Raw genomic sequence first — 26573 nt, 5'->3', positions numbered from 1 at the left:
GCAGAGCAAGTCCACTCAGCAGGTGGCCGACCTCGCCCTGCTCCTTAAAAATGGGCCTAATCCCATCACAGTGCCCAGGACTACAACACCAAACTCTGAGGTCATTACAGCTCCTTTTGCGAGAGTTAACCGCTACAGGTCCCCACTCTTGAACAGAGCTGTACATCAAGTTTTTACATACTATAAGAGGAATATATATATAGAGGACTGGTACAATTAACTGTACATACATAAAGAACTGCATCACATCATATCATTGACAGCTATGGGGTAATGGCAAACTTAACCTTTATTTAAAAAGCAGCCAAATCTACCCCTACAGTCACAGTATGCTCCCTAGGACAGCTAATCTAAGAGCACATACATGTGGCAAGATGTGAATGGAGTTGCATTCTCAATCCTGCATTAAGGACTAAATATATGCATAACTATAGCATAACAAATGAGTTCTCTAATCCAATTTCCTTGTTTCAATCCTGTGTTTAAACTCATTCTGGCTTTAACCCCACACTTGATCCAAAGTGCACATCAGTTCAATCAGTGCCCACAAGCTCCATTTGCTAGGTTCTTTCGCCTGTCATACTTCACTTTCCTTATGTAGAAAGCAGCACTACCACCCAATTTACGTTTTGATTTTACGAAATACTAAACTGTGCTATATTTTTTGTTTCCGCTCTGGAATTTTCCAAAAGTAAACAAAATAAACTAAACCATTCAGTGTCTCGGAAGCCAGGGGGGTCCCCAGAGCTAAATATAGCACAGTGCAGTGGTGAAGGACTCCTCCCCCCAGCTCAAACTCTACAACCGGAAATAGCAGATGCGGAACTGCTGCTTTACCAAAAGTGAATTGTTAACATCCTTTTGCAGTTTTGGTTTAGATAAGCGAACTAAAACGTTGAAACAGCAGTCTGTGGGTAGCTTTACTGGCTTTGCACTTCTTTAACCCAGGCTGTGCAATATGGCAGACATATGCTTATAGGGTCCCATGTTAAAATTGATAAGGAGTAAAGAGTGACACACTGTGCTCATTTCCATGTAATTCCCAGAATCCCTGGCTGCAGTGGAAACATAGTGTGCCAAGAGATAATGGTGAAAAGCAGGGTTGCAGACCCGAGATGTGAATGTGCTCACAAGTGATATTTTTATTTACTGTACAGTGTTCATTTTTTCACCCATCATAACTTCTATAAATATGTGGTTTAGATATAGCAAGTTCTTGAGATTTAGTGCCGCTCTGCATGGCATGTCAAAATTACAATAATATTCCTGTCTTTGTAGCACTTCCTCTGTGGTTGTTTTCTGTTTTGTAGCTTTTACATTGAAGCTATTGCAGGCAAGGATGGAAAGCTGCTCAAATTCATAGGACATGACAATTACAAAGGCAGAACAAGAGGGCAGTCATTTTTATTACTCACAATTAGGTCACCGTTAAAAAAAAAAAAAAAAAAAGTGCATAGAAAGGTACGAAAGTTTTCAAAGAAATTAAAGTTAAGCATAGAATACAATAAATGTGGGCCTTTCCTAAAATGTGTTCCAATATCGCCAAAATCAGTCACGTTGCTTCATATGGTCACAATGCTATATCCCAAAAACAGTTGGTAACTTACTGTAGATCAGTGATGGATCTCACAGGTCTTCGCTCTGCGAATGACTCTGAAGGTGCACACACCGTATTTACTTTCAACCTCCGACTGTCACGGACCTAAAATGTACAAAATCAAAAAGAAGTGTCCTCATTTATTCACTGCTCAGCATGAAGGAAAAACAATCTACTTAAAAATATTGGCAGAACTAATGAATCATCTCCACGCAAGTCACATGCACAAAGCAGTGAACTAAATGCGATTTAGATCAGGGGTGCGCCATATTTCTCCCCTGCCGGCTCTCCACCCCCTGCTCGCGACCCCCCCCCCCTCCTTACCTTGGCTCCGGCATTCTGACGCCACGTTGCCATGGCAACGCGGTAGCACGTGACCTCGCGGCGTCATTTGACACTGCATTGCCATGACACGTCGCCAGAAGCCATCTGAGCCAGAGAGCTTACAGAGGCTTTCGTTGCTCCCCTGGCATTTAATTTAAATCTATGCGTCTCCCTCTTTGTGCAACCCCTGGTTTAGATGAAAATCATTTTATTATTGAGATGCAATTTATAAACTGAGACAGAAATCATACAGTGTGCTGGCAGGATGTACTCATCTTACTTCTTTCAGAAACGTGTCCATGTCTTCCCGGCTTTCAAAAACAAAGGCCTTCATGTCGTTCATGGCAATGTGATTTTCAATGTATTTTGCGTGCTGTTGGTCTTTCATGTTGATCTGTGTAAATTAAAAGAATAATGTCCTTGTTTGGTTATGAAATTACAATTTTCTAATGTTCTACAAAACAAAACACCTAATTTAAATTTTTTTTTTTTTTTTAGACATTAGTTGACATTTTAGTAACACTTCTCACTGCCTAGCTAAATAAAGCATTTGTCACCCTATATTCACTATGTGCTTCAGGAATTATGCCAATCCTTTCTAAATCTAAACGTGTCAGGGTCCTTCAAACTGTAACGTGTTGAATCTCTTAGCTGTGGTACATTGTGAATTAGAGGTCATCACATCCTGTGACAGATACGAAAATATATAAGTCATTTATCTTGGGGGTCAGCAAGTGAAGTCAAATTTATAAAACAGGGAATATACAAAGTGAAGGTTTGGTAAAATGGGGCCAAAAGAAAGAGACATTCAACGATTCTTACTTCTAGCATAATAGGTTGGCACACGCGTTGTTTAAACCGATGTCGGTTTTCTTTTAACCATACAACTGCATTATAAGTGTCCGCAAATCTTTTCTTCAGTTTCTCCTCCTTCAGATTCATTAAATTCTCAAACTGTTTAATGCGATTGGCTTTATCTGGAATACCACAAAACAAAGGAACCAAAACCTCATCAAAACACATTTTGACCTACTTACATCAGCGCTACAAAATGGACTTTGTTTAATAATTACACTTAACAATCCAAATTAAACCACCTCCACAAACTATGTAGAAATGTATTTGACCCCCAATACGCTGTGAAGCAGCTTCTCTGTGTCAGGGAATCTCCGAGATCCCATTTTTGTAATGGAGCTCAGAGAATCCCCTATATGGAAATTTTGCTCTGCCGCATGTTAAATAGGAGTGAAAGGCTCTTAAATCAGTGGGCTGTAGTGCTGCTCTGGAGAAAATTGTAGTTCCATTAATTTGAATGTACAGTAACTGAACTCTTCTCCAGTGCAGAGAAGCCGACGGCACAGTATTCTGAATTGAAGCCAAAGAACGTTATCTGAATAGCATTTAAAGCTCCCGACACAGAATCAGTGTAACATCATATTGAATAGGGGCCTTTGTGCTGAGCATGCAGGCTGGGGCAGGTTACAAATTAGAAATCACGACAATTGATGATCAATCGCATGAAATAAAAGATGTTTGTACCAGCAAAACCTTTTAATTTCTATTTTAAATTGCTTAAGTTAACCAGTCATGTCAACATACAGTTAACTATATTGACTAAAACTAATTAAAATGCAGATGACATTTTTATGGGACATGCTGCAATAAGAACTGTAATTATTTATATGTGGAAAGCCCTTCAAGTTATCTCTAATCAGTAAGAGTAACATACATGTGCAGTGCTTTAAAAAGGATACCACAGTGAGTCCCAGAGGTATTCATGTTAACAAAGACTACATTCTATACAAAGGACCTCCGGAATGAGCTAATACTATGTAAACAAGAAAGGCTTTGCAACTTTAACAAAAGGTTAAGACAATCAGGCAAATAATTAATGGTAGCATGTGCAGGCTATAGTGTTTACTAAAGTCAAACTCACTTCTATGATTTGCATTGAAACACGAGATGGAGAGATAGAGCGATAGAGCGATAGAGAGGAAGGATAGGAAGGATAGAGAGGAAGGATAGATAGGATAGATAGGATAAATAGGATAAATAGGTAGGATCCTTTGTCAGGAAGTATTACATTGAAAGTTACCACACATTTTCAAGTATGTCTTGGGCACAGAGTGATAATGACAAATACATGGTTACAAATGAACAGGGTTATACATTATACATAAAAAGTTATCAGAAGAGCAATGGTTTATCATAATCAAGAATGCACATTTCTATACAGTATATCTACATATTATGCAAGAAAGGAAAGAGCAACAAAATATATAACAAATATCTTATAAAATAATATTATTTCAATAAAAATATTTCTGCCAACTGCACAATATGTGATATGTAAAACACTAAAAACAAAACAAATCTATTTATTCTAGATTTGCTGCGAGTGCATCCTTAAGGGTTGACTTAACACGTAGTTGTCCAGTAGATATAGGATATGGTCCCTCGGTGCAGAAATAAGGAGAGCGCAAAACAAAGGGAAGAGAACAATATGGTGTAATATGTTTAAACCCAACCTGGGATTTAAAAGTCAGTTCTGCGATTCTGCACTCTTTAAAGTAGCACATCTGCCCTCTTTAAATCAGCACATCAATATATACCACTCCGGGTCCAGGACTTCCGTTAGATCTACCCAGGTACAGCACTCAGAAGCCACTCTCCCCGCGGTTCTGCCCTCTCGATGACATCACCGGAAGTGGGCGGGAACCCGGATCAAGGTCTGCTTGCTCTCAGTCCCAGAGTAACTGATTGCTATAAGTCAGCCTATGTGTTTCGCTTAGTCGGCTTCCTCAGAGGTGATTTCAGAATGGCTAGTCCTGCCTTGTAAGACCCGTGGCTATTTAACCCTGTGTGTACCATAGACATCTCCCTTTGTTCAAATGTTTAACTAACCATCACACAGCTTGAACAATGTATATGTTGCATTTACAACAACGTTACATATAAATGTTATAGATGAAGCATAAAATAACGCAAACAAATTTCTCCATTTACACCAACCCATTATTGAATCCATCTTAAAACAGCAAAACGTGTGAAATCGTATTTATTTTTTTAATAAATCAGTTCTGTAGTAGTATGCCTTTTTTTTGTTCAACTTAATGCCATTTTTAAATGAGTTTTAAAACATACTTTGATTTCAGATTTTAGCCCACCTCCCGAGCAGTGCAATATCTTTGTAACACTTTCCTGTTTGTGATAATCTGTTGCCAATAATCCCAGCAGTTTGAGCTGTAAACTCGAATAGTCAATGTTACCGTACTGTAATGTTACTGTACCTCCAATTTGCAAAAAATAAATGTTCAGCAAAATAGGGTGAGGAAAAATGGCGTTAAAATAAAATAGATACTACTTATTAGAAACTCAATTTGCATGTGATCCAACTCGAAGCTTTTGTCCAAGAAAAACTTAACGGCTTTGCATCCTTATTAAATGATTACTGTATAAAGTGGTGCCATCACATGCCACTAAATACTAATCTTTGCATTCAAAGTTTTGAAGAATACTTAGTACTGTACTTTAGATTAGATGTTAATGATTGAATTCCTGATATTATTTGTCTCCCAGGAGGATTAATGGGAGTTTTGTGGATCTATGGAAGGTAATAGAAAAATCGGAATGTTAAAATTCTCCCAAAATATAAAAAGGTCATAATCTTCTTTATAGAGGCCCACCCTCAAAAAGGTTTTCTTGTTCATCAAGATAGATTTTTCTAGTATTTTGATTTAGAATCTTATAACAGTAATGAGAGTCAGCCAAATATTGTGTTTTATCGAAGATAATTACCCCCTTCTATATCGGCTGACAAGGTAATAATTGAATCATCTGTTGCTAGTTTCTTTTACAGCCTTCTTTTGTTTTATATTCAGATTATTTTGGTGTGATATCTCTTTCTTCTCCAATTTTTTAAGATCTCAATCTTTAATGGTTTGTCAAATCAATAAATACCATTTATTGTAACTGGGATAAAAAAAAAGTGTTACTTTTTTTTGAACAATTGTCTATTGCAACCGTATTTCACTTCCCTATTTCATATTACATATTACATTCTCACTTTCTATCCATGTGACATTCTGTTTCAAAAAGTATTTATTCAGTGTCAAATTCCTCAAACTTATTCACATCTATATAAGTTTTAAAAGTGTTAACTGTATTGCTAAGTGCAAAGGATAACACCTTGTTTAGTACTTGTACTTTTGTTAGGATTTTTTTTCCCCCACCAAGATTAAAAATACCATTCATGCTTAATATTTTATTACCCGTCTGTTGGAGGCCCTGCTACCTCTCTTGGTGAGATTTCTAATGGCAATGCTATTCTGGGTATTTCTTTCACAGGGTTTATAGTCGGATTTCTCCATTGATTTTGCCATTCTAAATGTGATGGAGGAGAGGGAGCAAAGCATGTTCTAAAATCTCTTCTATAACCTCCATTTAATTTGACATTTGTCCCTAGTTTTGTATTTCCTACCGGTTTAGGCTCTCCGTGTCTGTATCTAGAGTTTTTCCACAGTAGATCAAACAGTTCTCTTTTATATGCATGTGAAATGTATTAATCCCATCCTCGGCATGATTGTTTCATTCTCTGTATTCCTCCAAGTCTTGAAATGGCTTTATTTTTTCTTGTATTTCTATTATTTATTTTTTATTTAATCTATTTATAAAGTCTCCCGTGTGTGAAATTAGAGGTTTGATTAGTTAATATTCGATTCCATTTCGTTTAAATCATCAATAGTAGGCACGTTTAAAAGGCGTAATCCCCTAGGGATTTTCTTAACTGCCACATAATGTTCGAGGGTTACAATATCCCACCGTTTTTTCATTTCCCTAGTGAGCATTGTTTCTAAAATAATCGGACTAAGAAAATCATCTTCTACAAAAATATTATTACATTTCTCTTCCAAAAATATATTTTTAAGCTAGCTAAACACTTGAACAAAGGGAGATGTCTACGATACACAAAGGGTTAAATGATAGCCACGGGTCTAAATACAGGGCTAGCCCTTCTGAAATCATCTCTGAGTAATCCGGCGAAGCAAAATACGTAGGCCGACTTATAGCAATCCGTTACTTTGGGACTGAGAGCAAGCAGACCTTGAGCTTGAGAACTCACCCAATTGCGGTGACATCACGCGAGTGGAGTCGAGCGGGATCGCGAAGAGAGCGGTGTCCGAGTGCTGTACCTGCGAAGATCTGACAGAAGCCCTGGATCTAGATGGGATATATTGATGTGACGTTGTAATGAGTGGAAAAATCGCAGAAGAGACTTTAAATCCCAGATTGGGTTTAAACATATTACACTATATTGTTCCTTCTCTTCCCCTTGTTTTGCTCTCTCCTGTATATTATTATGTTATCTATCTATATAACAGAGGTGGAGGAAAATATCAAATACTGTACTTAGGAGCCAGCAGTTTATCAAGCACCAGAGGGGCAGGATTCGGTCTATCCCCCTTCCCCCACCAGCAACTCTGTCACTTTGTGTGTGTCTGTGACATACTCGCCTACATGCCTCTCCCCTTCCCCCAGCGTGCATTGAGAGCAAGTGGCAGAGGTGCGGAAAGGCTTCGGGCAGAGCTAGTCAGAGAGCTCCTGTAATCTGCAGGCACCTCCTCTCAGCACACACGGTGGAAAAGAGAGCGCCAGACAGAGAGCGCCAGACAGAGAGCGCCAGACAGAGAGCGCCAGACAGAGAGCGCCAGACAGAGAGCGCCAGACAGAGAGCGCCAGACAGAGACACACACACACACAATAATTTGATGTGTGCAGTTAAGAGCAATATTATAATCGCAAACCAACTGCCAAAAGTGCATCAAAGCTTGAATTTTATTTATTCTACATGCTTTTATGGGCTACCTGCCAATGCTGGAGCTTCTGGTGCCATGAAAAAGCCTTTAGAATAGGAAATCTGGCCAAATATAAAGAATGTTCTGGGCAGATATAGTTTAGTATCTAATTTTAAAATAAATATAACAAAAACAGAGGCCCTAAACAAATCTTCCTGCAGGGTTAGCAGCCCAAGTTAAAGAAACCTTCCCTTTCGAGTGGAAGAATATGAGTATAAAATATCTAGGTACAAATATAACACCAAAAATAGAAGATCGGTTCCAGGCCAATTATGCTCCATTAGCAAAAACAATAGAAAATGATTTACAAAAAGGTGAAATACGAGTATTATCTCGTGGATAGGTAGAATTAATTGTATTCAAATGAATATATTGCCGAGGCTTTTGTATTTGTTCCAAACTATCCCAGTGAAAGTTTCCAAGCAGTATATTGCTACGCTGCAAAGTAAAATTCATACATTTATTTGGGAATTAAAAAAAAGCCAAGGACCAATACTAAAACATTGCAAAAACAAATCTCAAGGTGGACTTGGGCTACCAAACATCAACAAATATCTCACTACACAAGTGAATGCCCTTTTTGAATGGTTTCACTGTAGTAAAAATAAACTCTGGGTGGAAATTGAAAATAATTATTGCAAAGAAATACATACAAATAAGGCTCCATGGCTTAGGAAGACAGATCGTCCCAGAGGTCTTTACGAGCACCCCACTATTGGCGCAGCACTATGTGCATGGGACGAAACTTCTAAAGATGAGACTTTCCACGTTCCCATCCCCTCTCACTCCAATATGTGGGAAGCCCGATTTCCCTCCAGGGCTCAGAGTCAAGTGGGTGTAATTTGCCTGGAGATCTGATGGATATGGGTAAGACCAGATGTTTTAAACACTTTCAGGACCAGTTCGAATTTAAAGAAAGGGAGAGATAGCAATATATACAAATTTTACATTATATGAATGGGGAAAAAAAAAACAAAAAATATATTTTAAAGGTTGCCGTGTCCTTTTGAAACAGTGCTGGTCTTGCGGGCACAATATATCAATATATCTATAGACCATTACTAGAAATTTATATTGAAACTAAAACAGGGTTTGTACTAGCGTGGGAAAAGGAGCTAAGTAGGGAGTACTCTGCCCTCGAATAGACACAGATGTGGAGTAATGCCAGCTCTTCCTTGATATCAACGAACATACTAGAAAATATATATATAAAAGATAATGTACAGATGGTATTACACACCACAAAAACTGAAAGAATGTTACAGAGGAACTTCCAATAAGTGCTGGAGAGGTTGTGAGGAGGTGGGAACAATGCTTCATAACTGGTGGGAGTGTAAGATAATAGAGCGGTTTTGGGATATGATTACAGCAGATTTTTTTTTAATATTACCAAGATCAGAATCCCAAAAGACCCGAGTATTACACTGCTATACATAGGAGTCATGGGGCACAGAATTAGGAAATCTCTATTATCAGTGGTCGACAAATCACCAAAAAAAATCTACTCGCCACCTAGTACCACACGTGTGCTGCTTCGGCCAATAGGAGCTCGTCACGATGTTAAATCCACTCGCCCGGGGCGTGCAAATGTGTAGGTTTGTCGAACACTGTCTATTAATACACATGCTAAATGCAGCAAGATGTACTATCGCTGCCAACTGGAAAAAGTTGGATGCACCCACTATGGGACAATGGGATTAGAGAGTATGGGAGGTTATGAAAATGGAACCATCAAAGATAACCACCGACACAAGGTTACAGTGTGAACGCCTTTGGCTGCCATCGTCAGAGTTCACTGCTAATAGAACACTGTTGGAGGATTTGAAAGTGGACACATTTGCCATAATAATGAGAATAATAATAATAATAAGGATCATTCGGACTTCTATTTATGGGATTGACTTGTTTCTAGTTTTTATTTTATTACAATAATTTTTTATTTAGGTCAGATTGTTGGTTTTGTGTTTATTATTATTATTGTTGTTGGTTAATGTGTTATTGTATACCTGGTACTCTAATATATAAAAAAAATTTTTTTACGATATTATACAATATGTCCGAGTATGGTCGACTGCAGACTGAAAAAAAAATATAAAAACTCTGATGTGTCTTAAGTTGTGCTATATTGTTGTGTATCTGTTAAATGTTATATTTAAAAAATAAATAAAATAAAATAGGAGCGCTGGCTTCCGGTTTGGACGTGGAGCCGAGTAGACGTGAGGCTGGGGAGACTGTCCAGACCCGTGTCTGATAGCCAGGAGCTGCACTACAATGTTGCTATTACTGCATGAGGGGAAGCTGCTTACAGGTTTTTTTTCTCTCAGTTGAACTTAGGGACATCTATCCAGCTCTTTCCCCACCCTATCCCCCCACTTGTGTGTAGGGGTATGTTATTGAGGGTGAGATTTTATGGGAGATTCACTGCGCTATACCTGTGCCCAAGACCTGAACATTATATACTTACAATCGATTTCCAGCACCTACTGTGACACTGCACATGACCGGTTGTCTATATACTGTGGGCATAGCTATCAATATAGGAACTAGAGACATTGATACTAGGTAGCCGTCACCTCTATGGTCTGGCACCTATTGATTGGTGAATCACGATGTGCACAATGTGGTATTCATTTGCTTCACTGGAAGCCATCTTTGTTTTTTATTTTGGGCAGTAATTCTATTTTGTCCTATGCTATGGGCATTGGACCTTAGGGACAGGAGAGGAACTCGTAGTTAGGGCATTATCCTGGTCCCTCCTTCCCTTAGCCCCCCACCATCCCACTTAGCGCTCCCCACGGTTTGTAGGGATATATGCATTGGGACACTTTATTTAAATGGTCCCTTCCCACAGCAGTGGTAATTTCCGCACACTTTTCGCATTCGGGTTCATTGCACCCTATAGCCATTTGTGCTAGTGTGACTGGTGTATACAGGCACCAACCGTATAGCCCTACAGTGCTAATTTGGGCTTATTTCACCCCAAAGCCACTTGTGCTAGCGTAACCGCCGTATACAGGCAATCTATATACAGACGTACAGTGCTAAATATGTTTAATATAGTTTTATTGTTCTCATCTAATTGGTCCTCATTATTTTAATGTATACCCAAAAAATTTGAGCTTAATTTTATCATACTCGCATTACCACCTGGACCAACTTTTTTAGACTATCACAAACAGCGCACCCGTCTGACAGATATAGATAGGGTACTTTTTCACTAACAAGCACCGAGAGCACGCCATAGGGACCTTCCCATTTGGTGTCTTTTTGTGTTCTCCTGTAGACTACAAATAAAGAATTTACAAAAAAATAAAAAAATGAATAGGAAAGCTTTTGCCCGTCATCGAGATCTACCTCAGATCCAGGCAAAGAATCATAGTGTCAATCTGAATCTGGGAGCCCTTTCCTGCCCAGATATTTAACCTACCAAATGTAATTGCCAAGGCCTAACTGAATCACACAGGAGCTGAACGCTTCTGAACAAAACATAGGGCACTATTTAAACGTTTGGTGCAAGAGCCCAACACACTGGTGCACTGTATAGAGCAATACCCTATGTACATGCTGGTACTGGGCATTTCATTATTATTTAATGTCATTCAAGTGCAGGATTAACTATAATTTAAAAAAAAATAATAATAAGTGAAAATATAATTTCTGAAATTAAATTCGAGGCTGGAGGGTTATTCACTAAACTGGTATAGTGCAGATAGTGGCACTATTGAACAGTAGAGTTCCCTTTAACTGTAATGAGAGTTTCAAAGAGGTAGTGCCTTGATCAAGAATTAATAACCCCGTACAAGTTTACCACAGTATTATTACATTTGCCTCAAAGTACATTTAACATAATGCAGAATTTAATCCTCGAATGCAATTTATATCTAGTTTACGGACATGTTAATCCCTATACTGTTTCAAACAGAGGCTACGCAACATTACATTTATCATGTACTCATACTATCAGTAAGGTGATTGTAGCTCACTTTTCTTCTCCCTCTCCAGGTTCTCCATCTCCCTTCTCACGTCGCTCATTTCACTTTCGATGTTGGCCTTCTCTTCCTGGATGTGGCGTAGCTCGCTGCCCATGGAATCCAGCTCTGGCTGAAAGTTCCCGCAGTCCCCCACAGTACCCAGCTCGTTCTGCCAATCCTCTATCATCTTACGGATGTTGCTTATTTTCTTCCGTCTGTCCAGCTCTTCGTCTCGCCTCATTTTTAAAGACTGCTGGACTTCTTCAATCTGTTTAGAACAAGTAGTAGAAGGCACAGATTAGGGGTTTAGGGTCTAAAACATGCAAAGCAATAGGGCCAATATATATATATATATTTGTATTGGTAAGAGAAAATACAATGGGTACGAAAAAGGTAAACACGGGGAGCAAAATGTAATGGGTAATGTTGGTTGCACTAGCAGGGTCAATACAAACGGGAAGTGCTGAAATTCTACTTTGCAGATAGCACTGGGAGTCCCCCCCCCTCCCCCCCCTTATGGTTTTGTGAATAGTCAGCCAAACAGCACCTAGCTCCCCTGGCATACAGCGAGACTCCATACTACAGATGTGTGAATGTCATCAATCATTGTCACATTGCTTGTCATTTCACCAGTTTTGACAAATCTTCACAACTTTCATGAAAATGGCAGTATTTAAAAAGAGCTGGAAAACATTTAATGCAGCACTCCCACAGTCTGCATGCAAAAAATAATTTCATCAAATATCTTTGCATTTATCTATTTTCCGCCGAACGCAACCTGGACACCCTCCATGTCCTGCGAGCACCCGTTATCAAACATGGTGCAGCTATACAAGACAAATGGGAACTTCCACCGCGGTCTTAAAAAAGGTACAATGCCAGAGTCAGCCAGGTGAATTTCTTAGGGGCCTCTGAAATGGGGAAGAATCTGTCAATCGGGTGTTCTGTTTACCCTTATACCACCCTGTCCTTGTCAAAGAACCAATAAAGTTATGGGGAGGAGGGGATTCTGACTGTATATGCTCTTGCTGAACACACACAGTGACATCCCACAAAAGGGAGCAGTCAGAAGAAATTAAAACTCTTCCAAGTTTAGACTAAAAATAAAAAATAAATTATAGGTGTCAAATTTGGGTTAAAAATAAAAATATACATAAACTAACCCTTAAGCAGGTTACTAGAATTAGTTCACTTTGTCCTAGTATAGACTGACCCCTAAAGTCTAATTTGATCCCCACCAACTTGCAGAAAGAGGTCATTCACCAAAGAGCAGTAGCTGTTAAAACACAGGGCCATATTTACCAACGATGCTCTGACGTGAGACACATTCCGCTTTATGGGCCATAAGGGGAAGGTGTGGTAAGGAATAGCACCGCTTAACAAACGACCCAAAGTCTATAAAACTCATTTTAAATGGTCAACAACATACTGTTACCAGCTAGCAAACTTCAGTAAAATGTCCTATACTAAATCAATACTCAATTCCTTTTTGATTCACTTAGATGACTGGTTCCCTTGACCAGAAGCACATTAGTTGTAGGTGAATTTTAATATCAACATGTAAAATACAAATTAAATTATCCGGAAAAGGCTGGAGAAAAAAGACTATCCCTGTTGTGGCTATTTTCTGCCTCCCCAGTGCAATTGTTGTGTCCAGTTTTATGCCAATAAGTGAAAGCCAAAAAAACCTATACCTGTTTGTCCTTCCTTTCCAAGGCATCCTGTTTCTGCTTACACTTCTGTGAAGTTTCTTTAATTTCCATTCCCTGTTAAAAAAAAAATAATTTAAAAAAATCAATGCATTAGGTAAAGGTCTCAGGTGTCCTGCCAACCACACAGCAGATAACCAGTAACATTGTTGGATTGCGATCCCAAAGTTCATGTCCACAAAGCAGCAGGAATACAATCGGCGAGATGCATTTAGAGACACAAAAACACACCAAAAAAAAAAAAAAGTGATATGCAGTCACTCCAAGTGTGTCATTCATGGAGCAGCCATGTGTATTGCACGTCTATAAAGAGAGCACAAGATTTTACTGTATCATTTATTTTCTACATGTTTAAAGACAATGTCAGCAGCTGTGTAGTGCCCTGCAAGTCTACGTCTTTCAAAAGTCGACAGAGGTGTTTAAGACACTTGCGAAAGTGTGTAGCACTGCCCCTTTCCCCACTTTATCAGAATTGAAACAAATAAAACAAAATCACTGGTTGCTTTACATCTAAAGTTTGTTCCGCGACTGGTTCGTTTTATTTTATTTTTGCTGGGGGGGGGGGGGGCATCTACACAATGAACTGCAACGGAATATAGGTGATTCCTGAACCAGGAGCAATTAGTTACTTTTCATACTCTGCACTAGGGGTGGCCAACTCCAGTTCTCAAGGTCAGGTTTTAGGGATATCCCTGCTTCAGCACAGGTGGCGCAGTCATAATGACTGAGCCACTGACTGCTTCAGCACAGGTGGCTCAGATATCCTTAAAACCTGACCTGTTGGTGGCCCTTGATAACTGGAGTTGGTCACTCCTGCTCTACCCAAAGACTGTTTATATCATCATGTTAGATGAACAATGATGGCTAATAAATAACCACGGGACAGAATGAATGGGGTATAAAGCAAAACCTTGTAGGAAGGGAATAACTAAGGTAGTGAGAATACAGCAACAGGAACTACAGCAGCCTCGTGTATACAAGGACACAGCACTAAATTGATCTGTCTGCTAAAAGACACGAAAGAACAGTTACTTGGGGGGAAAAAAAAGAAGGAAATTGGGCACAACAATTATGTCCAGGTGTCCCAGCCGAATAGGTTATTCAAACATCCAAGAGAAAATATAATGTGTGTACAGTTTCACTTAGAGAATGTATATGAAACTCCAGGTGTTCCTAAGCTGTAGTCAATAGCTCCATGGTGGTCCTCAGTCTATTATTATGGTCTCAGAAACACCTCAAAAATCCCACCATGCAACTCACTTCTGCAATCTGAGACCGAAAATCAGTGAAGAACACCAATATTTTTAGATTCAGTATTTTATAAATATATACACACACACACACACACACACACACACACACACGTGTGAGTGCTCATTTGCATGTCATTTCCCAGAATCCCTTGCTGCAGTGGAAGCGCTGTATGCTGGGCGATAATGGGGAAAGACAGGGTTGCAGACCTGTCTAAGACATGCAAATGAACATACAGTAATATTTACAGTTGACACACACACACACACACACACACACGAGCCATACCTGCAATCTACGACTGCAATTTATTTGCATCATCGCATTATTGCAAGATGTATTCAAAACGACGCTGCTCACCTTCTCTCTAATTTTGCCGTCAGTGGTCTTTTGCTGCTTATCGAATTGCTGGATTTTATGATTAAGTGGAGCTTGTAACTCTTTTAGTCTGATCAGTTCCTCCTTCAGGCTATCACGTCCATGTTTCACCTCCTCATACTGCTGACGTACATTCTCATATTCCTGCACAGGAAAAGCACATGTAGAACATGAATGTGGAATGAGGAGTTCTAGACGTAGTGTGCATGCTCGGCAAAACATTGAATGATAAATGTAGGATTTTTTTGCCATGGCAAGCTTTGATGCCAAGGCTGCGGCTATACTAGGAGCGTGTGACATCACGCGCGCCTGCAGCAGAGGCGACGGGGAGGCGTGCCCGTGACGTCACGTGAACGGTTCGCCCTCATTGGCTGAACCGCACACGTGACCCGGCCTTCGTGCAACAAAATCAAATGATTTTGTCTGCTCGGCAATCGCGCCCGCGATCACGCGCTCTATGGCCTGCCTCAGAGGCGCAGCCTTTTGTTTGCGACACGCGGTCGCACTAAATATGGACACGGCCTAAATTATAAAAGAGGCAATGCAGGGATTCGCATAGAGAGCTTGCAAGACAAACTCGCATTGGCTGTAGGAGGAGTCGTCTGGAAGAAGTCTTTTGAATGGCCTGCAGCGGACAACCTGGAAAGCTGATGTTAAGACAGGATAGCACAAGGCAGGACATAAAAACTCTGATTGCGTCTGGGGGAGGAAGGCAAAGGTTCCAACAACATTCTAGAAGTGGAACCAGCAGTATTTTTTGATGAGGATGGAGTACGGGGATGAAAGAGATAGGGCAACAGGTTTGAGGGAACCATGACATTGGTGGAGACATTAGGAAAATGTGTTTTATTTTGAACATGTATAGGAGTAGGAGGAGTAAAATAAATCCACAACCAAAGCCGATTTGCGACCCCACACACACACACACACACACACACACACACACACACACACACACACACACACACACACACACACACACACATATGTCCAGCCACAATGCAGTAATAGCTCATTAAGGGGCCTATGCAGAGAGCAGCGAATTTTCGAAATTCGCCATTTTTTGGAGATAATCGCGCAGAAAACAGCAGAAAATGGAGATTTCCGAAAAACGCGCCAATTTTTCTTTTCTATTTGTAAAACTCGCCTCGCGGCTGGCGAAAACCTCAATCTCGCCAGTTTTACAAATATCCTAATGCAGAGAGCCGCGAACGGCATCTAGCGGCTGTTCGCGCCAATAAAATGGCGCTATTGTCTCCTTTTTCCCTCGCCAGAAAAAATTGGCAAGAAGCTGCCGCTCGCGGCCATTGCAAAGGGAAAAAAAAAGGCGCGCATTTGTTTTTACAAGTTTCTGAAGCGCGCATCTCGCCAATTTAAACTCGCCACACGCATCCATGTTAAACATAGCAGAATTCGCACTTTTCTGCATATGGAGAATAAAACTCTCCAAAAAAGCTACTTTTTAATAAATTCGCCAATTTTAAAATTCGCTGCTCTCTGCATGAGGCCCTTAATATCTAAAACCAAACATTTTAAAATTTGGGGAGATCCAAAATGCTGGTGGGAAATGAAACTAAAACAGGCCTGAAACGGGAAGGCCACTTAAAAATAAATGCCATGTCAAGGCAAGAAAAGTTTAAGAGTGCGAGAACGTTGTGGGCTGGGGAAAAAAGTCGTTTTACGCACAGGTGTAGCAATGCTCATTGTGCCTAGTGGCAACACAAAACATTCCACTATAACAACCTCAAACCTCAAAACAAATAGGGGGCGCAGTTACACATTTTTTGCACAGCTTTTCATCCTTTTGTCAATATTCATTACCTTACCTATTGCATCTGGAAATATGGTTGTTTGACTTTTTAGGGGTGTCATTGGTGCAACTCATTTATATACATCTATTGACATTTCCCATATTTAGCATTTTTAGGACCATCACAGACCATCATTTAACGTCCACTTAGCGCACCTCCCAAAGCACATAAGTACACTTTTTTTTCTAAATCCACTATAACACAGAATATCATGGAGTCTCCTTAGGATATAATGGCAGTGATAACGCCGAACATTAAAATTATTCCACCATAACACACTATTAAACTGGCTACAGCGCATCTGTGTAATTGGCATAAAGATGATACAGGAAATAATGATGATGATATACGGCAATAATGAAAAAGTAACCATACCACCCATGGTCGTTTTCTTTCCAGCATTTCAATTTTATCCAAGTGCCGCTTGCGTTCATAGTACCGTTCAACATCCTTTCTGTTATGTTCATTCCTTTGTTTCATCTTCTCCAAAAACTCTGATTTTTCTTTGCATGAACTCTGTTAATTATGAGCAATGAAACTAGTTATATATTGGTAGATACAAGTGTTAAATTTAAAAGCAATGTCGCCTTAAAGTATATTTCTATAGAAGTGGTTGCAGACTTGTGTTCCATGAAACATTGGGGTTCCACGGGAGGTTATAACTAATGCAAAGGACAACAGCTGCTCAGCCAAAAAAATAAGAGGTTGGTGATAGTGGATCAAGGTGCATGCAGGATAACAGAAGATCCGAAACAGGGAAAAATCAAGCTCTGCAATTATTGCACTCGTGATCAGTGCAAGTGAATGAATTAAAAGTAATATCTTTAATAAGTATGTATTTTAAAAATCCAATGAAGTGGAAAGTCGAAAAGCGTCACGACGCGAAATGTGTCAGGTCACACTAGTCCGAGGCAGTCCGTTCTCAGATTTCTCTACCTTACCGAGTCCTCCGCTTGCAGACTATACCGATTCCAGTCTTTATTTAAACGTAAAGCTGCAGACCAAGCACTATACTACGTGTGGTTTTTTTAATAAATCAGATCTGTACTGAGAAAATACTTTTAGCATTTTTAATTTTTACAACTCAATATTTTTATGTATTATAATGTAACAAGCATTTTCTGTTTCTATAGCAACCATTAACAATGCCACATCCCCTTCCTCTTCTGAAACAAGCTCTGGCACGCCCCTTTTTGAACCCTGCACCAATTGTATCTAGTGCCTGTCTGGTCACATGATTTTCCCCATTGAACTTTACATCTTTGGTCCTCTTCTGCTGCCATTAAAACAGCCATTAAGTGAACCCCCGAGCCGAATCTTCACCGATTGATCAGCAACTTGGCTAAATACTTATTGTGTGGAATGTATTGATGTACATATTAAAAGGGGGAAATGTTTTTATATCTGGTGTGATTTTAGTCAAGGCTTGGAATGCCTATTAGTGTAGCCCTTCTCTTACAGAATCTCTAGTCTGGAGGAGTAGTTCATAAGGGTTCTTAATACTATTAGGATACTTCGTATTTAACATGTCCCTTTGCAACAATTGTAGCTATACCTTATTGCTATATCAAGTGCTTCTATGGGGCTATTAACTACTCATTATCCCTATAGCTCTGTTGCAGTGCACAATTAATCCTTTAACTGCTTTTAAGTGAATATGGGAGGTATATTTTTATAAGACTTATCCTCCTTCCTGACTGTTACTATTTCATGCAGAGAGAGTAGAAGTTTTGCCATAGGTTACCCTCAACCTACGGTGTTGGTAGTCCAAGGTCTGTATACCAAGGGTTATTATCAAAACTAGCCACCTAACAGCGGTGCGCAAACTGGGGGGCGCGCAAGATTGTTTAGGGGGGGCGCAGGCAGGGCGGCGATTTTGTCAGGAGCAGAGAAAAAAGCCGTCTGTAGCTGCAATTTCACTTTTGGCCATTAGGTGGCGCTGTGCTGCGCTGTGCTGTGCTGTGCTACACAGCTACACAGCATTATTGCTTCCTGCATCAGCGTGGTGAGTGTGTGTGAGACTGGGACATGGGGAGGGAGTGAGTGAGTGGGGGTGAGGGTGACATGGGGGGGGGGGTGAGTGTGGGGGTGAGACCTAGATTGTGGGGGGGGGGTTAGTGAGATGGGGAGGGGGCGAGTGTGACATGAGGGGACGTGAGATGGAGGGAGTGAGAGTGTGTGGGGGGTGAGTGTGAGATGGAGAGGGGGTGAGAGTGTGGGGGGGGTGAGTGTGACATGAGGGGATGCGAGATGGAGAGGAGGTGGAGGGGGTGGGGGGGGGTGAGTGTGAGATGGAGGGGGTGAGAGTGTGGGGGGGTGAGTGTGACATGAGGGGGTGTGAGATGGGGAGGGGCGTGGGTGAGTGTGTGACATGGAGAGGGGGGTGAAAGAGCTACACGGGGAGAGGGGGGTGAAAGAGCTACATGGGGAGGGCGGGGGTGAAAGAGCTACATGGGGAGGGCGGGGGTGAAAGAGCTACATGGGGAGGGCGGGGGTGAAAGAGCTACATGGGGAGGGCGGGGGTGAAAGAGCTACACGGGGAGGGCGGGGGTGAAAGAGCTACACGGGGAGGGCGGGGGTGAAAGAGCTACACGGGGAGGGCGGGGGTGAAAGAGCTACACGGGGAGGGGGTGAAAGAGCTACATGGGGAGGAGGTGAAAGAGCTACATGGGGAGGGGGTGAAAAAGCTACATGGGGAGGGGGTGAAAAAGCTACATGGGGAGGGGGTGAAAAAGCTACATGGGGAGGGGGTTGAAAGAGAGACATGGGGAGAGTGGGGTGAAAGAGTGACATAGGGATGAGAGAGACACTGAGGGAAGGACAGAGACAATCGAGAAAAGGACAGAGATAATGGCGGGAGGGAGGGAGAGAGAGAGAGAGAGAGAGAGAGAGAGAGAGAGAGAGAGAGAGAGAGAGAGAGAGAGAGAGAGAGAGAGACACTGGCGGGAGGGAGACAGGCACACAATGGCTGGAGGGAGAGTGAGAGACACTGGGGGGAGGGAGAGACACTGGGGGGAGGGCGAGACAATGGCTTGAGGGAGAGACAATGGCTGGAGGGAGAGACAATGGCTGGAGGGAGAGACAATGGCTGGAGGGAGAGACAATGGCTGGAGGGAGAGACAATGGCTGGAGGGAGAGACAGAGACACTGGGGGAGGGAGAGAGAGTGACACTGGGTGGAGGGAGAGACACTAGAGAGAGACAGAGATAGAGTCACTGGGGGGGAGGGAAAGAGAGAGTGGGGGAGGGAGGGGGAGACACTGAGGGGGAGTGAGAAATACAGGGAGAGGGAGAGACTGGGATAGGAGTGTGAGACTGGAAGAGGGCAGAGAGGTCCTGATGTGGCGGGAAGAGAGAGATTAATAATACAGCATAAATGGGGACACTATTAGACAAATACCATAATATTTATTTTTAAGTGATGTAATTTGTGTTATAAATCCTTTTTTTGTAGACGCGTGGCGGGGGCGTTACAAAGCTGGTTCGCCCTTATTGGCTGAACCAGCTCACGTGCGCTGACGTCATGTGATTTTGATTACATAAGGCAGGGGGGGCCCGAGAAATTTCATGGATGAAAAGGGGGGCTCGGCATAAAAAGTTTGCTCACCCCTGATTAGACTTATTGGCTATAGGAGACTTGGTAATCTGCTAGAATCTTGTGGCTATATTTATTGATTTTATTAGGTGTCACTTACCTTAGTGAACATTAGTATAGTATTATATAGCCCACTAGCTTAGATTTCCATTGCCCAATTATTTATTGTAATTGGGCAGGACTGGCTGCGGATTCATTTTAATTTATTAATGTTGTATATATTGTTGTTTACAAATTCCTTTCCACGTCACCTTACTGGATGTTTATATTACATACTTAAAAATATTACTTTTAATTACATTTACACTGAAGACGAGTGCAATAATTGCAGAGCCTGCTTTTCCCTGTTTTTGATCTTCCAGAAGGAGGTTTAGTGGGTGCTCCTTGAGAGGGGGAGGAGAAAAAAAAATAAAAAGGGGAGGGGGGGGGGGGGGAGATTGGTAATGGAGGACTCTTTACTCTGCAAATACATATTTTTGCCATGTTCTTTAATTGTTCAAGATACGTATTAAAGTTATACTTCATTTTCATAATGTTCTAAATATTAAATAATGTTATGAAGTATATAGGAAGAATTTTGTTTTTATTTAAAAAATAAGCCCTACCAAAGCAACAGCATTTTTATATACAAAGCAGAAATGAGCGGCGGTTCTGAAAAACATTTGTAAGGCGTTCCACTGAGTCACAATAAATTCAGAAAGGGGTGGGCATTTCTTTAAAAGCATGGACAGTGGTTTTCCAAGCTTTTATTTCATTTGAAACAGTTTCCATTGCGAGACATGAATGACTATTCCAAGCAACAAGGATTGCTGGCAAAAGGCATCTGTAGGAGTTCCAACTTCTAATTCTTAAATTCTGGGGACCATCTGTTTGTTTAAATATAAAAGCAAACAATGGTTTACATTTAAAAAAAAATAAAAAAAAAATAGGAAGGCTGCTGTTATAATATGTGACTTATGAATGAAGATGTGATTCCATCTTGGTTACCGCGTTGCCTGGGAATCTTTATAAATGGAATATATATGTTAAAAATGGTTTTTGAGGCAAAAAGTGACACTGTGTGCTCATTTGTATGTCATTTCCCAGAATCCCTTGCTGCAGTGGAAGTGCTGTATGCTGGGTGATAATGGGGAAAGGCGGGGTTGCAGACCTGCCTAAGACATGCAGATGAGCATACAGTTGTATTTGCATATTTGCTTTCCTGTGAAGGGTTTTTGTCACTTTTTTTACTCACCATAACTTAACTCAGTATTATGAGATTATTTATATAATGTGAGCAACTGCTTTTTTGTGTGTGTGTGATAGATTTATATATATATATATATATATATATATATATATATATATATATATATATATATATATATATATATATATATATATATATATATATATATAGATATATAGATATATATATATATATATAGATAGATATATACATATATACACACACACACATATAGTTGGGTGTAAACATATTTAAGTTATTTTACACAGAGGTGCAATATCAAGTAACTATTTTCAGCTCTTCAAAGCTATGTCTCTTTGGAGCTCATGTAAAGCTCATGCTCATGCTCCGAGCTCATGCTCCGATATTGTAGGAGCGCATGGCGTCACGCCCGCCTGTTGCTTGAGCGATCCGTGGCTTGTAAAATTTCTATGACGTGTCTGTGACGTCACAGAGCTGTTTCGCCCTCATTGCCTGAACCGCTCAAGTGACAAAAAAAAAAAAACAAGGTTGTCTGCTCTAAAATGGTCTGCGCGGTTGTGTGCTCTATGGACGTCGTCCATTAAGGTACGGCCTTTCCTTTTGATTGCGGTACGCAGTCCATGGATGTGGACTAACAAAGTATTCCTAACACACAAACCTTTTGTCAGGATTTATACATAGAGATTTCGCATAATGCCATCTTTATTGCCAACTAACCCTCAATAATAAACTAACCACTTCTGTGAAGATGTACTTTATTGGTATTTGAAAGGCATTACAGGTAGCAATGGGGGTCAGGAAAGAAGAGAAACTTTGGCGCAACTGCGCATGACTGAATCAATGAGACTCCCGGATGATCTTCAACCAACTTTATTGACACCAGGTAAAGTCCGAGGAATGGGGTAGGTGAGGTACAATAGATAAGAAACAGAAACGGAAGATACAAAGTAATCCTTACAGGGTAAATAAATAAACTGAACATTCTATCCTGCAGAAAATAGGTATACTATAGCACTTCAAGATAAACAAATCTCTATAAGAAACAGCGCAGATCCCATTTGACATTTAGTCCATTGGGCTGTAGGGTACTTAATATAAAGATCCAATGTGCCTCTCTCTGATGCAGGATCTTAATTCTATCCCCTCCACGAGTAGGTAATGCAATATGTTCAATTGCACAACATTGTAAGGTCTCTACAGAGCCCAAAGGGCACGTGTTAAAATGTAATGGTACAGGATGTGTCATGTCACTTTTTGTAGTGTAGTCAGCAGATTTTAATATACTTTCATTACACAGCCTGAGCTCAATATGAGTATAGTATTCAATTTATGTTTAATAGACACTATATTTAAGTGATTGTTGCATATAGGATTGTTATATCCGAGTAGTACTAAAACAGGCAAAGTCAATGAAGGGGTTAACATTGCAGTCCGTTTTCGCAGGCTTTTTAGAGTTTAAATGTCAGGCAGTCACCGCCTCTCCCCACTCCAAGACGAAGCCCTATCCTAGAGGGTGAAACGCGTAGAGGAGGAGATCGCGGTGCAGCCCTTGTGTGTGGTGTCAATAAAGTTGGTTGAAGATCATCCGGGAGTCTCATTGCATCAGTCATGCGCAGTTGCGCCGAAGTTTCTCTTCTTTCCTGGCAATTCTAGACGGCAGCACGCAGGAGCACACGAGGTGAGCTGGCCCCAGACCGGAGATGCAGCTGAGGTAAGAATCAATTTCCCCCTGCACCGGTCAACACTGTGGCCACGCAAAGCTCCCTCTCACACAGCTCCATTGACTGAAACACCTATGGTGACCTTGCTGTATACACTGAAGCGCAAGACAGACTTTTTGGACATAGCAATGGGGGTCTGATGCATCCATTGCTTTTTCGATTTTCAATTGCAAAAATCTTTATGCTGAAGGAAATAGTTACATTTAGACAGGATTATTAAGCGAAAATTCGAATTTATAAAAGACTTTGGACAGTAAAATGCCGCTTTAATGAACACATTACTGAAGTCGCTGAAAAAGAGTGATCATGTTTAACAAAGCAATCTCTCATATGTTCCCCGTTATTTTCTTAAGCATCTAGGATCAGCGATTCCTTTGGGGTTCACAAGGTGTCTCCAAAGGTTTCACTAAAAAGAACAACCTGTAATGGCTTAACCCAAGCAGTATAGTGGGGTCCTGAACCCATGTGGGGACTGCGCACTTAGCAAGGCCCAAAACTGTACTGCAATTTGGGTGGTATAGCCGTCAATACCAGTAAGAGCTTCCAAAGTTGCTCCCCACAATGCTTTGCATCCACAGCAACAAAGTATTGAAGTCCCCCATCCCACCCCCCTCCCCCCCCCCATGAGCTCAGGGCACTATAGTGCCTGGGATCAGTCATACAAGTTTGTTAGCAATAGTATGATGGAGTATACGATAAGATTAATTAGGGGTTCGCGGAACAAATATTTTCTAGCAGGCAGTGCATAGTGGGGGGAAAAAAAAAAAAGAAGGAAGGTTGGGAACCACTGATCTAGAGGATCTCCTAGTAAGGAACGACAGCTGTCCTATATTGAGACAACCCCGTTTCCAAGCAAATGTAGTAGCTATATCCCAGGAAGACAAAATGAATGAGGCCATAAATCCAAAATCAGGAAGCCCCGCTATAGGATTAATGTAATTCTGCATTAGGAAATCTTGCAGGTTCAAAAAATGAGGGCACGGGAGGGGGGGGGGGGGGGGGGGGGGTTAGGGAGGGGAAGAGGAGAAGTACAATCCACACATTTTTAGTCACACTTAACAGATTTCTATTGCCATGAAAACGCCTTACCTCAAGTTCCTTTTCTTTTTCCCTGCAGTTTTTTAATTCACAATGGAACTTGTACATCTCTGGAGGACCAATTGATTTCTCAGTTGCTTCCAGAAGTTCAACTTTGGATAATTTAGCAAACTCTCCAACTTTGTCCTACAAATAAAAAAATCATCACCACATTTTATATCTGTGGCCATTCTAAATACTTGTGATCATATAATCTATTGTACAGAATTACCCAAGTAAAAGCTCAATACATTTACTCCACTTGAACTTATAGATATGACTCTGGGGTTGTTCCTCAGACCAACACAAACCAGTGCCCTACCCCAAGCACAAGTTTCTTTTTATTAGGGGTGTTTGCAGATACAATAAAATGTATGTACATGGAACATCGAATAATGTCTTACATTGTTGCCACATAAATTTGTCCTCTTTTTCTCACTAGGCCATCTACTTAGAGGTAGAAAAAACAGGATATTCAGCGCTCGTGCTGTGTGATGGTGTGGATGATCCCTTTGCAGTATGTACATAAAGCGTCTCCCCAGAAACTCTCAAATCTAGGTGAACCCCCCTTAGAAAGGGGGGAAGGCACCCTGAAAAATCAGCATAGCAATTAGGCAAAGTAAGGGTGTTTCTCTGAGGGGGCTGGTTTCTTCAATCAGTTGCCGCCTATATATACGCGCGGATGACGCTGTACGTGATCTCCTGACGAAGTACTTGGTACGAAACGCGTAGAGGTCACGACAGGTCATCCTGCGCGTGTATGCTGGTAAGCTGAGACGGAGCCTGCAGGAGACAGCAGCGGTTTTATCCATCTCAGCGGTGCTGAGATCCGGATCCTGTGCAGACACCGCGAGTCTGCTGACTGTCTCAGTGCGAGTGTCCGTTTCCCCTTGCCAGTGCCCAACCCTATGGCGGTTTCTATACAAATCTGTTGATAGGTTGTTTTCATGTTTGTTTTTTTCTTTCATGTTTTTTATATAAATTTTACTGTATTTGTATACTGTGCAGCTTAGGGTTTAGTCACCATTAGGTGTTTTCCTTGGTAGTACTTAGCCGTTCAGCTGTTCTGAGGTGGGGTTGGATCCCCTCAGTTTTTGTGTATTTTTAATAAATTACCTTCCACTAATCCCTGGTGCGCATTTGTGCATTTTTTATTATCAGGCCATCTACTTAAACCACTTGGGAGCTTATACAGCAGTAGAAGAACAGAGTTCATCAATAGTGCTCTAAATGACTATGGATAATGAAAATAACAATGTCAATTCAGATATTCTTGATAGAAGATGTCTTGATGCAGGCTATTGATATACAGGTGAGTATTGGGTATGTAGGTGAGCGCTGTGTAGAAGACATATATATTGAAGTCCTAGAGGTGTTGTGAATGAAGAGTGTTAAGCTCCATCACATCACTCCTAATGAGGACAATGTCACACACGCTTGAAACCACCCTAGTGTATACCTCCAAAATAGAATAAACTCACATGAAAAAAGCCTGGTTTCTTCTTGTTGGTGGCGTGCATCCGGAAAAGTGGTAGATAGGTGGGTATTCTGCTGGAGGCAGTGTGTCAGAGCACAGCCATGAATGATCAGGAAAGCAGCTTGTGGTTAAAAGATATTCTTTATTCGGACATCATGGTGCAGTCAGGGAAATGGAGGGAGCTCTTACGCGTTTCACGCCTCGTTGGCGCTTCGTCAGAGAGTGAAAAAGTAATGCTGGGACCCCCTTGATATAGTGCCTCTCATTGCGTTTCAAATTGCTCGCAGCCGCGGCTCGATTGGCCGGAAGTGATGATACCGGAAGTCAGGAACCGGATGTGACGCGACGGGCTCCATGCATGGATGGTTTGTTTACAAGCTATGCTTGTAGTCATGGAGATCGCAGCGTCATCACTCCGTAGCAATGGGGAAATCTTAATTACAAACGGGACCCAGCATTATCACCCCACCATACAAAAAACATACATAATCAAAGGTGGTGGTTTTAAAAACAACATCTAAAGCATATAAACTATGCATAAACTAAAGGACTCTTTGTAAACAGTTTGATATTATCCATAATGTATGGTTGCAATCGT

General features: G+C 41.0%; 1 protein-coding gene across 3 annotated transcripts in view; it reads right to left on the bottom strand.

The window, feature by feature from the left end:
• Positions 1–26573, bottom strand: part of SMC5 (structural maintenance of chromosomes 5) — an 89385-nt gene that overhangs the window by 48164 nt on the left and 14648 nt on the right. For all 3 annotated transcript variants that reach the window (XM_075597848.1, XM_075597857.1, XM_075597864.1), the window contains exons 5-12: positions 24511–24645; positions 17272–17412; positions 15068–15229; positions 13442–13513; positions 11760–12015; positions 2744–2898; positions 2202–2315; positions 1608–1702 (exon numbers count right to left, since the gene is read on the bottom strand). In XM_075597848.1, coding sequence (XP_075453963.1) covers positions 1608–1702; positions 2202–2315; positions 2744–2898; positions 11760–12015; positions 13442–13513; positions 15068–15229; positions 17272–17412; positions 24511–24645 — 1130 coding nt within the window. The remainder of the gene's footprint in view (positions 1–1607; positions 1703–2201; positions 2316–2743; positions 2899–11759; positions 12016–13441; positions 13514–15067; positions 15230–17271; positions 17413–24510; positions 24646–26573) is intronic.

Source organism: Ascaphus truei, chromosome 1, assembly GCF_040206685.1.
Source record: "Ascaphus truei isolate aAscTru1 chromosome 1, aAscTru1.hap1, whole genome shotgun sequence".
NCBI lineage: Eukaryota > Metazoa > Chordata > Amphibia > Anura > Ascaphidae > Ascaphus > Ascaphus truei.
Note: the sequence above shows the minus strand (reverse complement) of the source record. Positions and strands in the feature narration are given on the sequence as shown.